Source organism: Malaclemys terrapin, chromosome 3 (assembly GCF_027887155.1).
Source record: "Malaclemys terrapin pileata isolate rMalTer1 chromosome 3, rMalTer1.hap1, whole genome shotgun sequence".
In the NCBI taxonomy this organism is placed as follows: Eukaryota; Metazoa; Chordata; order Testudines; family Emydidae; genus Malaclemys; species Malaclemys terrapin.
In genome coordinates, this window is record NC_071507.1 from 21,273,112 (window position 1) to 21,287,052 (window position 13,941).

The 13,941-nt window shown below is 41.3% G+C and overlaps 1 protein-coding gene across 1 annotated transcript in view; it reads right to left on the bottom strand.

Moving 5' to 3' along the window:
* Positions 1–13,941, bottom strand: part of REL (REL proto-oncogene, NF-kB subunit) — a 42,259-nt gene that overhangs the window by 3,952 nt on the left and 24,366 nt on the right. Inside the window, exons 5-9 of the mRNA XM_054022728.1 lie at positions 7,567–7,707; positions 1,924–2,028; positions 1,379–1,591; positions 990–1,064; positions 785–859 (exon numbers count right to left, since the gene is read on the bottom strand). Of these exons, the coding sequence (XP_053878703.1) occupies positions 785–859; positions 990–1,064; positions 1,379–1,591; positions 1,924–2,028; positions 7,567–7,707 (609 nt within the window). The remainder of the gene's footprint in view (positions 1–784; positions 860–989; positions 1,065–1,378; positions 1,592–1,923; positions 2,029–7,566; positions 7,708–13,941) is intronic.

The following is a 13,941-nucleotide window of genomic DNA, read 5'->3' on the forward strand; positions in this document are numbered from 1 at the left end:
GTCAGTGCTGGACTTTGGGGATGGGGCCTATTGCAGACCTCTGGTGTTTGTTCCCCTCTTACCCCTGCTATTGAAGAGCTTCTCGTTCCTGCAGTGAGCTGCCCCCTTATTGCTGCTGCTGTCATGAGGGAGCATTAGGGGCCGGCCTCTCATACTATCAGCAGGGGGCAGACTCCAGAGACTCCTCATTGCCAGGGGACAGTGCTCTTGCTGAGAGGGAAAAAGACCCCTCAAATCTTCCCCAAACATTTTTTAGACAGATTCACGTTGGATATTTTCTTCCACCTGAGGGGCAGGCCTATAGCAGCACTTTCAGGATGGAGAAAGTGCAGCATACACATTATGAGGGTGATAGTTACAATTTACTGCGGCCCTTCGGAAGACCATGAATGAACTGGGGGAAACAGGGGCAGGTGCAAATAATAGGTGTCTTCAGGTAATACTACTGCCTTTGAAGTTTAAGTGCTAGAGTCCCGGTGGATAGAGGGAGGGCCAGGTGTGTTCTCAGTTGTGTGCCTGCATTTACATGTCAAGTTATTGCAACTCAGCATGCATGAACCAGAAAGTGAAAGGGCTTTTTGATTTCTCTGTATATGCATGTGTGGCAATTGTACACGCAAACATCACCCCACCACTGTCTCTGGCCACTGAAAACTAGCCCCCAGTGTTTGGAAAAGCTAAGGGCCCTCATTATACTGTCTGCTATGGAAAATGGACACTGCAAATCAGAGAGGAGTCATTTGTTTCAAACTGATGCTGGACTGACATGTGCAGACAGATCTACCTTTCTTAATTATCCTCCCTTCGCCAGGGATAGACCGGAATGGAGCTGCTTTGGGCCTCTCGGACACATTGGGACCTGCGATGGAAAAGGACATTAATCCTGTTATTTAAGAATAGGATATCTCTTTTTTAAAAAAATAAAAATCTTTGCCCAAATTAAAAAAAAAAAAAGAACATGGAGGCAAACTACCAAATGTTTTCCTTACCATATTCCTGCATGAGCTTTTGCAAAGCCAATGTTGATATTTGCCTTTGCCTTTTCACTTTATTACCATAAGGATCTATATGGAGGAGGAGAAAAAAGTATTGGTAATTAGGATGCTCTCCACAGTGTGTTTGTAAAGAACATTTCCAGAACTGATGTATGCCTTCTGTTTATAATGGAAAGGGTCTTCCCAAATGTAGTTCTCATAGATATGTGATCTAAACAGCTGATACAAAAAAATCACAACCCACCATCCTTAATATTATTCTAAAGAAGGACAATGCTGGAGTGCTGTTAGCAAAAACACACTTTTACTGATTCATGGTTGCTCTCTCATGTAAAAATACAGTGCTGACATACTCTTAAGAATTCTACTAGTAGGAACTGTACCTTTTTCATCTGGTAGATATCTGAAATCCATCGACTCACTGACTTCCTGGTCAGAGGGTCTTCGCAGCTGCATCTTTACCATAACTGGTTCAGTGATGTCTTTGTAAAATGGTGGGGTTTTGAATACAATAGCGACTTGGCGATGTACATCAGCTTGTGAGAAACTACCTTTGGCTTCCCATTCATTCAAGACAAATCTGACTTCTATATCATCTAGTCCATCAGAAACAGAAGGTACTAGTTAGTACAGAGAAAAAAACTAAAACCTACGGCCAACATTTTCAAACTTGCAGGCCTAAAGTTAGGCATTTAAATCCTTATGTAGGCTCCTAAGTAGCCTGATTTTCAGAGGTGCTGATGACCTATTGAGTTCAATGGGAGTCGAGGGTGATCAGCAACTCTGAAAATCAGGCCACTTATTTAGGAGCTTAAGTGAAGGTTGAGGGGCCTAACTTTAGGCCTCCAAGTTCAAAAATGTTGGCCTTCGCAGCTGAATACATTTGAAATGTATTCTGGAAAGAGGGAGGGAAACTAATCACAGTTACCTTTTTGAACCTTGTCACACAGTAGAAATATTTCATCTCCTCCTTTTACACTTCCACAGTTCTTGTTCACACGACAGATTCTCAACTCTGCTGTGTTAGGAGCTCCTAGAGATAAACAGGAAATAGCGATAGGACATAAGGACACAAGATTGGCCACACTGGGTCAGACCAATGGTCCATCTAGCCCAGTATCTGGTCTTCCAACAGTGGCCAATGCCAATTATGTCAGAGAGAATGAACACGGCAGGCAATTTATTGAGTGATCCATCCCATGTCATCCAGTTCCAGCTTTTGGCAGTTGAGGTTTAGGAACACCCAGAGCTTGGGTTTGACCATCTTGGCTAATAAATAGAGAGGGCTTTATGAAAGTGCCCTGGGATGACTGATGGGCAGGTATAACAGCAGTGTTATCAACATGAAGGGATGTGAATGACGGGGTGAGTTTGAATGCATGTCTGTACTGGACCTGGTATTAAAGTCTGGAGGGGGTGCTCCATCTAGCCCTCTCCACTACGTAAGACTTTGTAAAGCATTAGTGGTTGCCATAGAATGAAAGTGCAGAGGAGAAATTCTGATACATATAAACTGAAATGAAGATCTCCATCCTGCTTGGCCTAACAAGGCAATAACTGGGGCAGGGACAGTGCACATCTGGCATTCAAAGGTAATTTGGAAGCATGTTCCTAGACCAAGATGAAATCAGTAAGCCGGTGATGAAGGCAAGAAAGATGAAGGCTCTGGTCATGTAGCCTTTTCCTGTCTTGGGCACCAAACACCAATGCTGCTACTCTTAACCACTTATCTTCCATATTTATTCCAAAGCCAGCTCACATTACTGCTGCAAATATTTCACCACTTAGCCAGTTGTTGTTACTCAACATTACAGAAACTCTGACCCATAGAACCCACACACAAGGGTTTAGTCAATGACCCTTACACATCACTCTGGAGTTGCTGGAAAGGGTTGGGTCAGCAATTCGTTAAAGTGATATCCTCCCCACCTCAGCACAGCAGATTATAATTTTTACTTATTGACATATTTGGTCGAAAAAAAGGCTAAGTTTGGCCTAAAAGAGATGGACAAATGAGGAGAGTCAATGGGTCTTCCTATACACTCACATAGCATCTACTCAATGTGGTCCCAGTCAGGATTGGGATTGCTGGGCACTACCACTATATAAATATTTAATAATAAATAGCTAACAGGGTTTTAACATTTGGAGGCAATGGCTAAGATTTTCAAAAACACGATACTAAAGTTAAAACTCCAAAATTTGGATTTAGGCATCTAAACATGTGGCCAGATTTCAAAAAGTACCCAACAGCCCCAAATAGGGTCTACAGGAATTTCTGGGAGTTCAGGACTTCTGAAATCTGGCCAAGGCCCCAGTCCAGCAAAATACTTTTAAGCATGTGCTTAACTAAGCATGCGAGCAATCCCAATAAATCAACATATGTACATATGCCTAAATTTATGCATGGGTTAGGTGCTTTGCTGGATCAGGGCCTCATTTAGGTGCTTAAGTATAGAAAATTCTCAAAATCTTGGTAATATTGCATATTATCATCTGTAATTCTATACAAGGGGCCAGACTGGACTCAAAGACAACCACCACACTACTTCTACTGACTTCAGCATTTGGCTAAAGATATGCAGACACAGAAGGCCTCTGGCATTCTTTCAGTGCTCACAGAGGTACTGGATCAAAAACTGCGCTATGCAAGATTACATCTGGTAGTCTCATTGTTTGTCATTACAAAATAAATCAATACAATTAGGATAGCATAACTGCTTAGCCCTGAACAGCATGGTCATGCTGGAGACCTGCAAAGCTTTGGAGTCTTCAGTGCCCAAAGTAATTATTTAATCTACCACAAGTCAGAGTTTAATATATTAACAGTAGCTTTTCATGAACAAATGTGGGATAAAGATTAGGATACTGTTTCAAATTGATATACTTCATAAATAATATAATTCATATATATCCAAGAAGTATGCTGGGCAAAAGGAGGTCCAATAAAATTTATAGATTACATCCCAAAAACCTAAATTAAAAGAACATTAGGGTTGCAAAGTCAAGCAGTTGAAAGTTAGGAAATCTCCTAGTTAAGGCTGCATGTGCAACTATAATTCAGTCCCTTTTTGCATATTCATTATGATACAATCTTTACATACATGATCACATGCTGGTTTTTTCCGACTCATTCAGTGCACAGGACAGACTGTGCTCACTGAATGAGCAACTCTTCAATATTTTGTTTCATCCTCATCATTCAATGTGTGACCACATGCCTCACTGCACACTATTCAAAACCTCTGCATAATAGTACAGAATTATTAATTTCCTCATGATGCTCTCAGTGTAATATCTTAGTGCTTTACTAACATTAATGCAATTGTCTTCACAACAGGTGGGTGAGGCATAATTATTAGCCCCATATTACAGATGCCCAGTAATTCCGGGTGCCCAATTTGAGAGGCCTAGTGCCTGATTTTTCAGAGAATTTGGTATTATGTAGCATTTTATATGTACGTAGCACAGCTCCCATTGACCTCAGTTGCAGCTGAGAGTGATCAGCACTTCTGCAAATCAGACCCCAGGTGTCTCAAGTTGGGTATTCAGAAAATGAGGAACACACAGTGACCACCATGTGAAAATTCTGGTTTACATAACTTGCACTGCATCACACAGGAACTCTACAGCTGTCCCTGCAGTTCCCAGTCTCATTCACTTCACACTTTCCCCAAACAAGGCAGGTATCCTACAAAGGGCCTCCTTCACTACACAAGCCTGATTCATTCACTGAGCCAAGACACGTTGCTTTTAGCTCTATCACTCAATGAATCGGGGGTCCTGTGGAAAAATTAGTATGTGATCAAGTAATTAAGGACTGTATCATAATGCATACACACAAGGGGGATGAATTCAGGTTGCATGGGTAACCTTAATTCTGGCATTGCCTAACTTTTGAGTGCATGACTTTGCAACCTCGATGTCCTTTCAACATAGTTTTCTGGGATGTAATTTCCTAATTTTTTTTAAAATGCAAATCAAAAAAAACAGAAATTCCACCATGTGGAACCATAATGACCACCAACACTGGACATCAGTGTTCAGATCTACAGTACAGACCACTGCCACTTGAGCGAAGAGTAACTGTTGTTTTCTATTTGTTCCAGTCACTAGAGGGAGACGAGACTCACTTTGCCAGTCTGTTTCACAACTATTTGATGACAGCAAAGGAATGTTAAGACTCAGGAATCCTGGGTTCAGTTTCAGGCTCGGCAGGGGAGTATTCTCCAGTGGTTACAGACATTCTATCCCTATTTTTGCTCTCCTGCCCCTGCCCCCTCCTTGGCTCTCAATGAAATGGCTGTAAGAATGTTTTTTTTAAACATACATCAAAAAACCATATTTCTCCCTGATCTCATTCTCAGAAATGGCTGAACCGTTTTAGCAGAAACTTCCCAAAAATGTCAGCCTGAGGTAGACACCCAACATGGGAAATTTCAGCCTATACAATTAAAGTTTGGCAAAGTTACAAGCAACTGAAAACAGGAGCCATCTTAGCTATAGACCGTGTCACCTGCACTATCTGTTTTATAAACTGACACTGTCTTCTGCTCCATCAATACCCATTTAATTGTTTCCACATTAAATTCATACATTTCAAAAATGAATAAGTTGATAGAGACTAGAAATGACAAAAAGTGAAGACAAATTATTACACTGAATGCATGTGGGCAGAACAAAATATATGACAATGCAGAAAGAGCTATAAATATTTTTATTGCTACTTGTTTGAGCAGAACTGCAAAAGCTCTGGGTGAGTAATGTAGATATCCTAAAGTCACTAGCAATACAAACTGTATTCAGATCTTCTCTGTCTATAAAACATGAGAATATACTGAGAGTCACTGTTCACTAGGAGGAAAATTTGTGTTATCTGAACAAAGTGGCTGTTTATTGCATGTATTCAACTGCATAATTTTGGTCACTTTATAATATTCTATGAGAGAGAGTGCGTACACACTACACATATTTTTAACCAAGGTCAAAACCTGACCTTTCTTCATTCTATATGTCAGAACTAGTTTGAAAAGGTCAACAATTTCACTTTTTTTGAGGAACGCAGATCTGAAGCTACCATTCCCAAAACGAGATGTCACAGCAATTCTACCGACTTGTGGTTGACGTTATGCATCATGTTTTATTTACACTACCACTAAGCTACAATGGAGGACTCCAAACACCCATAGTACAAAACAAAATCACCCACACGCACACCGTGCTAAAACCAAAGCTTAGCAGGGACTGACGTCAACTGAAAGGCACTTGTAGTTATGTTTTAGCATATTTCTAAATGGTAGCTGAAACACATTGCTTTTAGTTGTTAATGTTATCTCAACCTCACCTATTATGGCAAAGCACCAGCTCTGCTATAGAGTCCCTGAATAAAACATTGTATAGCATTTCATTTGGCAGAAGTAAGATTTATAGCATGTTTTAAAAGTAGGTAAAAATAACAAAAACCCTGGTTAAAACTGAATATTTCCATAATGGTTATGTCAATTCATAGCACAACTCTCCTCATCAACTGAATAAATGCACTTTTCTTTAAATCAGTGACTTCTGCTAAAATAATCGGTCTCATGACCTACAAAACTTGGCACAGAAATGTCTTATCAGAAAGATGACAAAAATAATTGCTAAATTCTTCAACAATTATTAAAGGCTATTCTGCAAAGGCAGAATATAAATATTTACATCTCATATTTCACACTCCTTTTTCAGACGATCTAGTTAGTGTAGTGAAGTCATTCAAAAATCCTCTGGAAAAGTTAATCCTTTGCAAAACAGATATTTATTTGTGGTAAAATTCCATCCTGGACAGTGAGTCAGCACAAGACCTATGCACCACTTAAGGGGTCAGACCCTGAGCTGCTCTAAACTGGCATCACTCCATTGAAGGCAGTGAAGCTACACTAACTTATACCTGCCCAGGTTCTGGCCCAGGCCCTCAAAATAAGGGTTGATGGGACATAAGTGGTTTAGAGCTTTGTGCTAACTCTCTACATGGGTGAATTTCACACACTGGGCCTGATCCAAAGCCCCAAAACAAGTCAACAGAAAGATTCCCCAGTTATTTCAATAGGCTTTGGATCAGGTCCTTGGAGCACAGATCGAGTTTTATGGCAGCTAAGTCCAAGGTGGGATCATTCTCAGCAATCTTGATCACTCCAAAATATTGTAAACGCCTTGCCTATTGGAAACTGGGTTTCCTGTGGCTACTGCTGCAGTACATAACCAAGGGCCATGAAAGGATCTAACGAGTAGTATGACTGAGATAGATACTGCACGTCCTACTACCCAATGTCAACACACCACTCCTACCTTTGTTCGACCCATTTGATATCCAACAGGCATATACACAATCTACAGTCCATATTCTGGCCTGGGCTTGAAGCACTTGGATCCAAAGCCAGTGCTAGGATCCTTGGCCCTGTGTTTGCATTGGACAGCGTAACAGAGCCGGAGAGCTGAGAGGCAAACGGCTGGGAAGGTGGCCTGACCCCTGTCACTTCAAATACAAGGGAAAATTTATCACTTAAAAGTGCACCTGTCCAGGTGGGATACTTACGGTTATCATAAATAGGGTTGGAGATGACGGGAGGAAGTGGTATCACGCAATTGCCATGTTCATCAGGGAGGAATACCTGAAAGCAGAGTCTCACGACATTGAGGTCATACTCATCAACATTGAGCAGCTGTTCTTCGGGCACTGGAAGATGAAGAGAGATGGCAGAGTAAGTTATCACACAGAAGCAGCAATCACACTTAAAGAAATTGGGGTGAATCTCTGCTGGTAGAAGCAATAATGCCACCAATGCATGGAGGATTCACCTGTGACACTCACTAACTCCCGCAGAAGCTGTACGTATCAATCCCTTGCATGTGGAACAGTAGCCTTTAACCCTTACTCCTTCAGTTACAAAGCCCAAGGCTGCTGCAATGAAAGTGTGTTATTCACCCAAGCTGCCTCTTGGATTAAATGTGATGGGCCAAACTGTGGCTGCCTCTCAGCAGCTGCCCTTGAGGAGAGCAAGCAAGCACTAGGGACGGCGCCTGTCTCCCCCCACCACAGTGCACTCTGAACAGGAGGCAGCCAATGTTTAGACCCAGTTGTTTAGCCAGCAAATGCTCAAGGCAATGCAACACATACCAAAATAATGGTTCCCAACCTTTTGGGGGCTCCCCTGTTTGTGAGGGATCTGCACCTGGGTCTGCAGTGGGGACAAGTGCCATTGTCTCACCTGCAGTTGTTCATTCCCACCCCGCGACCTCTTCCAGTTCTTCCCTTCAAAGTCTTTATTCATTCTCTCCAAGCTCTTCCTCAAGTCCTTCTCTGCTTTAGGGTTTCCCCATCTTGTTTCTCCCTCTTTTTTCCAGATCCCTCCCTATTCTCTCTCTCTCATTGCCTCCATTTTCTCTCTCCCACCCACCCTCTCCTCCCCCACCACCCCTCATGCGTAGTCAAGATGAGAACATTGACAATTTTGCCTTAGCACAATTCTTCTAATGCGTAGGAGGCCTTGGGTCCCAACGGCCTGCCAATAGACAATGCTGGGGGATTCTGCACAATGTTAGGATATTTTCTTCTTAGGATGTGAGAAGAAAATAAACATCTGGGGGGGGAGGGGGAGTCACCAAAACAGCAGTCTCTGTGCCTACAATGCCTCAGGGCACCACCTCTGCTCTTGCCCCATTCCCGGTGTTCCTCTAGCTACAAAAACCAAGCTTTGGCTCTAAAAATGCCTGTTAATACCTCTCGTTATTAAAAAAACAAAACAAAACCTCCTGGCCCCCACTGACAGGTACAATTATTGGGAACCATATTTTAACTGAAAAAAGAAGATGCATTTCTGCTGATTTGAGTCTGTTCTGTATCTTTGGGAATAGCAATTACGTATCACATAGTGGTACATTTAGATGACACAAGAAGTAAATCCCTGTAGGGAATTTTGTTCATACACTTTTCCCCAGTGTAAACAGACATCATATAACCCATGCCTAGCATTTTAGTTTTGTCCAGCCTTCTACGTCATTTTAATTTTCAAAAATCTCACACTGGGACATATCGTACTTCAGATATTTATGACCAAATACCTCATCTATTGTTAGTTTACTGTAAAAAAATTGATGCTAGAAAAAACAGTTATCTGAATTTGATGATATTCTCTTTTAAAGTCTAGAATTAAGTTATCTACTGGGTTTTTTTTTTTAAAATGACACCACAGAAAAGAAAGATAATCTGATTTCATTTATTAGAATGGGAGGTCCCGTCAAAGAGCTGTTTAAAGAAGCTTTTCTCTCTTCCAAACCTATTGTTAGCCTGAGAACAGTTTTATGGTCTCATTTAGCCATTCAAAGAATCACAAACCAAATGCCTGCAGTATCAGCAGACCATAATAATTCTTCCAGTTCACACATCCTCCAAAAACCTCCTACAAATTTCATTACCACCTTAGTACTGGAGATGTCAAGAGTGAAGCTTGAAACAATGCTTGGACCAACCCCCCCCCAAAAAAAAAAAAAAAAAAACACCCAGTGACCACACTGTACTGATAAACGTCAAACACTTGCATCACCATTTTGGTGTCCGCCCCCACGATGAGTAGGAGGTGACACCCACCCACTCTGGTGAGATTTTTTTTTCATTTTGGTATTATTGAAATAGTACATGCAGCAAATTCAAAAGGGGTTCCTCTGCATTTTTCATTTGCAATTGTTATTTGAATATCTCAGTCCCTCCAGATCTCAGTTTTAAAAATAAATTTGATCTTTCATTTTAAACATGGGATATTTATCTATAAATGCACCGGGAGTTGAAAGTTAAAAATTAGCCCCTTTACAGCTTTAAAAATTTTGGATCCAAACCTGGTGTCCTTACCTGGGCAGATCCTCTCCTGACAGAGTTTTGTCAGTGTAAAGAGTGCAGGATCAGGCCCAGCTAATTTATCAGACAGTCTAAGGTAAAGTTTCAAAAGCATAATATACATTAGTAGCAGACTTTTTAATTTAACAAAACAGGGTCTTTGTGAAGCAGGTTTTGTCACTGGCACCATTTCACCCTGTAAACTGCATTTTCTGTGCTCAGACTATCTCAGATAACCTGCACCTGAACACACAGTGTTAGTACTTCCCGCCCAACTCCCCTTACCTAGATCTAAGGGCTGGATGCTGGGCCAGGAACAGATAGGAGGCAGCTTACATCTCCCTATTCAGAGGCTGCAGGGATCGGTGCTGCCCCAGTCGAGGCGAGGATCTGGTATGGATGCCTGACCTGTTAGTAGCAGTACTGCAACCTACCCTGTAGAAGGTATACATGACAAGGGCAGTCCTCAGGGCTGAGCTCAATTGCTAACTGCTTCAACAGCTCAAGGGGCTTTGCACAAGCACAATCTCTGCAATGCATGTCCACTGCAGCCATGTCACTCCCTAATCATCCTCCTCCAACGCCACATCAACTTGCCATCACTCTGCCCCAGAATGCACCTGCAGCTGGGGCTGCTGTGAAGGTGACACAGCTGGCAGAGCTGGGCCTGGGCATAGGGGACCCCTACAATACAATTATGTCTAGTTGGCTAACACAGACTCAATGCTGATTTGGTCTCTCCAAGGTCAAACCAACAAGAGTAGGCAAGAGGACTCAGGAGGCTGAAGGAACTGGGATTGTTTAATCTGCAGAAGAGAAGAATGAGGGGGGGATTTGATAGCTGCTTTCAACTACCTGAAAGGGGGTTCCAAAGAGGATGGATCTAGACGGTTCTCAGTGGTAGCAGATGACAGAACAAAGAGTAATGATCTCAAGTTGGAGTGGGGGAGGTTTACATTGGATATTAGGAAAAACTTTTTCACTAGGAGGGTGGTGAAGCACTGGAATGGGTTACCTAGGGAGGTGGTGGAATCTCCTTCCTTAGACGTTTTTAAGGTAGGCTTGACAAAGCCCTGGTGGGATGATTTAGTTGGGAATTGGTCCTGCTTTGAGCAGGGGGTTGGATTAGATGACCTACTGAGGTCCCTTCCAAAGCTGATATTCTATGATTCTATGACTTGGAGGTGCACCTTGTAGAGTTTCTGCCAAATGCTACCTTCATGGGAAGATATCTGTGGGCTTTGGATGGGGCAGAAAGCATAGCCCCCCTACCCTGCAGAGCTCAGATCTACAGGGAAAGGCAATGCCAAACTTGTGCACTCCAGAGAATCTGCAGTGGGGCAGATCCTCCTTGCAACAATGCTCGTGGTCTCTCCTCTAGACTGGTATGGCTCTTGGAGAGCAGTGTGTGGTGCCTACAGGTTTATCCAGACTTTTTTACACGGATTTGCTCTCCTCTGCAACAAGCTCTGGTAGAAATACAATGGAAACAAAGATATTTGGGAATGACTATTGGCTTGTTTCTGCTGCTAGAATTAGGCCTGAAGACAGTTTCCTGCTAGGATGGTTCAGTATGTTGCAAAGGTGGCTGCTCAACCTAGCTCAGGCCTAACAGATGAAGTCCACTCATCCTTTTGACGTTACCTGGCTGATATAAATGTTTAATTTTTTCCCTCTTGACTGAGTCTTAGGGAATGGCATATTAGCTGTCCCAATGTCTTTGGTATCTCGTCCGCTCCCCAACAATTTAAGCAATGACATCTCAGTAGCATTCAGGTTCAGGGACTGAAGTTGGCGTTTCAGCACTAGCCTTTGGTGATAACCCAGACCCTGATGATGAGGGTTTCCCAGACTCATTCCAGAGCTCCTGGATCATAAATTACTAAACTAAAAGGTGGGATCAAACTTTATCCAGATTACAAACCTTTCTCAGTGGATTTGACAGTGTTGGGATCTGCTGTGGTTTAGCTCATTGCAGATATATGGAGCCAGACATGACAATCTGGATCTGGTTTCTGATACCGTACCATCTCAAAGCTGGATCCACAGCTGTGGATCAGAGGCCTCTACTACAAACTAAGGCCGCGATCATTCATTGTGGTTTGCACAGGTGCAGCAGTCTGCCCATGCACAAGAAGTTGCAAGATTAGTGCCTAAAGCAACTCCAGAGTTCCAAAAACGTATTAGATTATGTGGGAATTTATATGCTAATAGTAGGGTTCAAATAATATATTTTCCCAAGATATAAATGAGCTTTCAAACTTTCACTGCTTCCTAATCAATCCGCTTGACCAAGTTGTTCATTACCTTGAAATACAGAAAGGGTACAATGGGCTAATAATTCCAAAATATGAAATCCATTTGAAGAACAGTTTTTACTGGAGACATCAGTGTTGTGTTTCCCATATTCTTAAAAGTAATTTAACATTTAAAAAAAAAATTGGCCATTTGAAAGAGGAAGTGTTCAGTTAAGACTGATTCCTCTTATCTATTTTTAAATTTCATTTCTTACTAGATGAACAGAATATTATGTAGCAATCATGTTCTCTTTTTTTGCTTTAACTCCATCTTGTGATAAAATATTAAAAAAAAAAAAAAATATATGGGCCAAATTCCACCTTTGCATAAAAGCACACCACTCTCGTTAATGTCAACAGGAACAGCATTCACCCGTGGAGGACAGATTACAACCCCAAAGAAAACAAATCCTTATTTTTGACCTGAGTGAGAATTAAGAGTCTGATCCTGCTCCCACTGAAGCCAATCTGAGTTTTGTTGTTGACGTCAATAGAGGCAGGGTCAAGTTCTAAGTAAAGACTATTTAAAAATAAACCAAAATGACAGTAACTCATTCTACATGAAAAGCCAGATCCTCAGCTGGTATAGTTTGCTGTAGCTACAGTGACTTCAGTGTTGAAGGAACCCAGCTGAGGATCCATCCCAAATATCTGAACATTCTAACATGGATAAAAAAAATCTGATCCCTTTGTGTGAGCCTCACACAAGTAGTCCCATTGAAGTAGTCAATGGGAGTACTCACATGAAGTGCTCAGAAAGCAGGGGACTGATTGCATGTTGGGGTTTGATGAGCACAGATATGGTAAGAAATGCTTGTGCACAACTTTATATTTATAAAAGAAAGAGCCTAATTTCTTGGCTTTAGTTCAACTTCTTCTTACTTTTAAACTCACTGTTTGTAAATGGCACCACACCTTATTCTCATCACAGGAACCAACCAAAGGAGTTTTACAACTAGGCCTGGCCCAACTTCATAACAAATTTCCTATGACTGTCCATTCTAATTAAAACCTGGTCTCACTGCAGCTGAGTTCACACCTCATAGGAGTTCACTTTCTGTAACTATTCTAGCACACAGATGTACATGAAGGAATGATTGTGAAAACAGTGATTTTAAGTAACTAAGAATATTGATGGAAAGCACATTTTGAATTCATAAAATGCAGTTATTTGCATCAGAAACTTGATTGTCAGAGTATCAGAGGGGTAGCCGTGTTAGTCTGAACTTGCATCTGAAGAAGTGAGGTTCTTACCCACGAAAACTTATGCTCCCAATACTTTTGTTAGTCCTAAAAGTGCCACAGGATCCTCTGTTGCTTTTTGATTGTCAGAGTTACTCATGTAATCATAGAACAAAAAAGTCATGTGACCTATATACCCACATACAATCAAAACCAGTCAATGCTATTCAAATTCTCACCAAGAACAGCTCACAATCTACAAGAAAACAAAAAACTATTCAACTTTTAATTTTAAATGAATAAATTTGAAAAAAAAAATGCTGCATTACTAACCCCAAGTATTCAATAAATCTTGGGATTGTCTTAAATATCATGAGATTTCAAAAACAGTAAATTTGAAGGTTTTGTTTATCTACTTTCCGGGTTTAGGGTCAAACTTTTGTCTACAATCATGAGAGCTAGAAATGTAGCTTACATTTTTAAATAAGAGAGAGATTCTCACCTATCACTTTACTCCTGGCACTGGGGATTAAAAAAGTTACATCAACTATCCTGAGACTTGCAATAAAATTGTGGGAGTCAGCAGCACTGAAAATGGTTA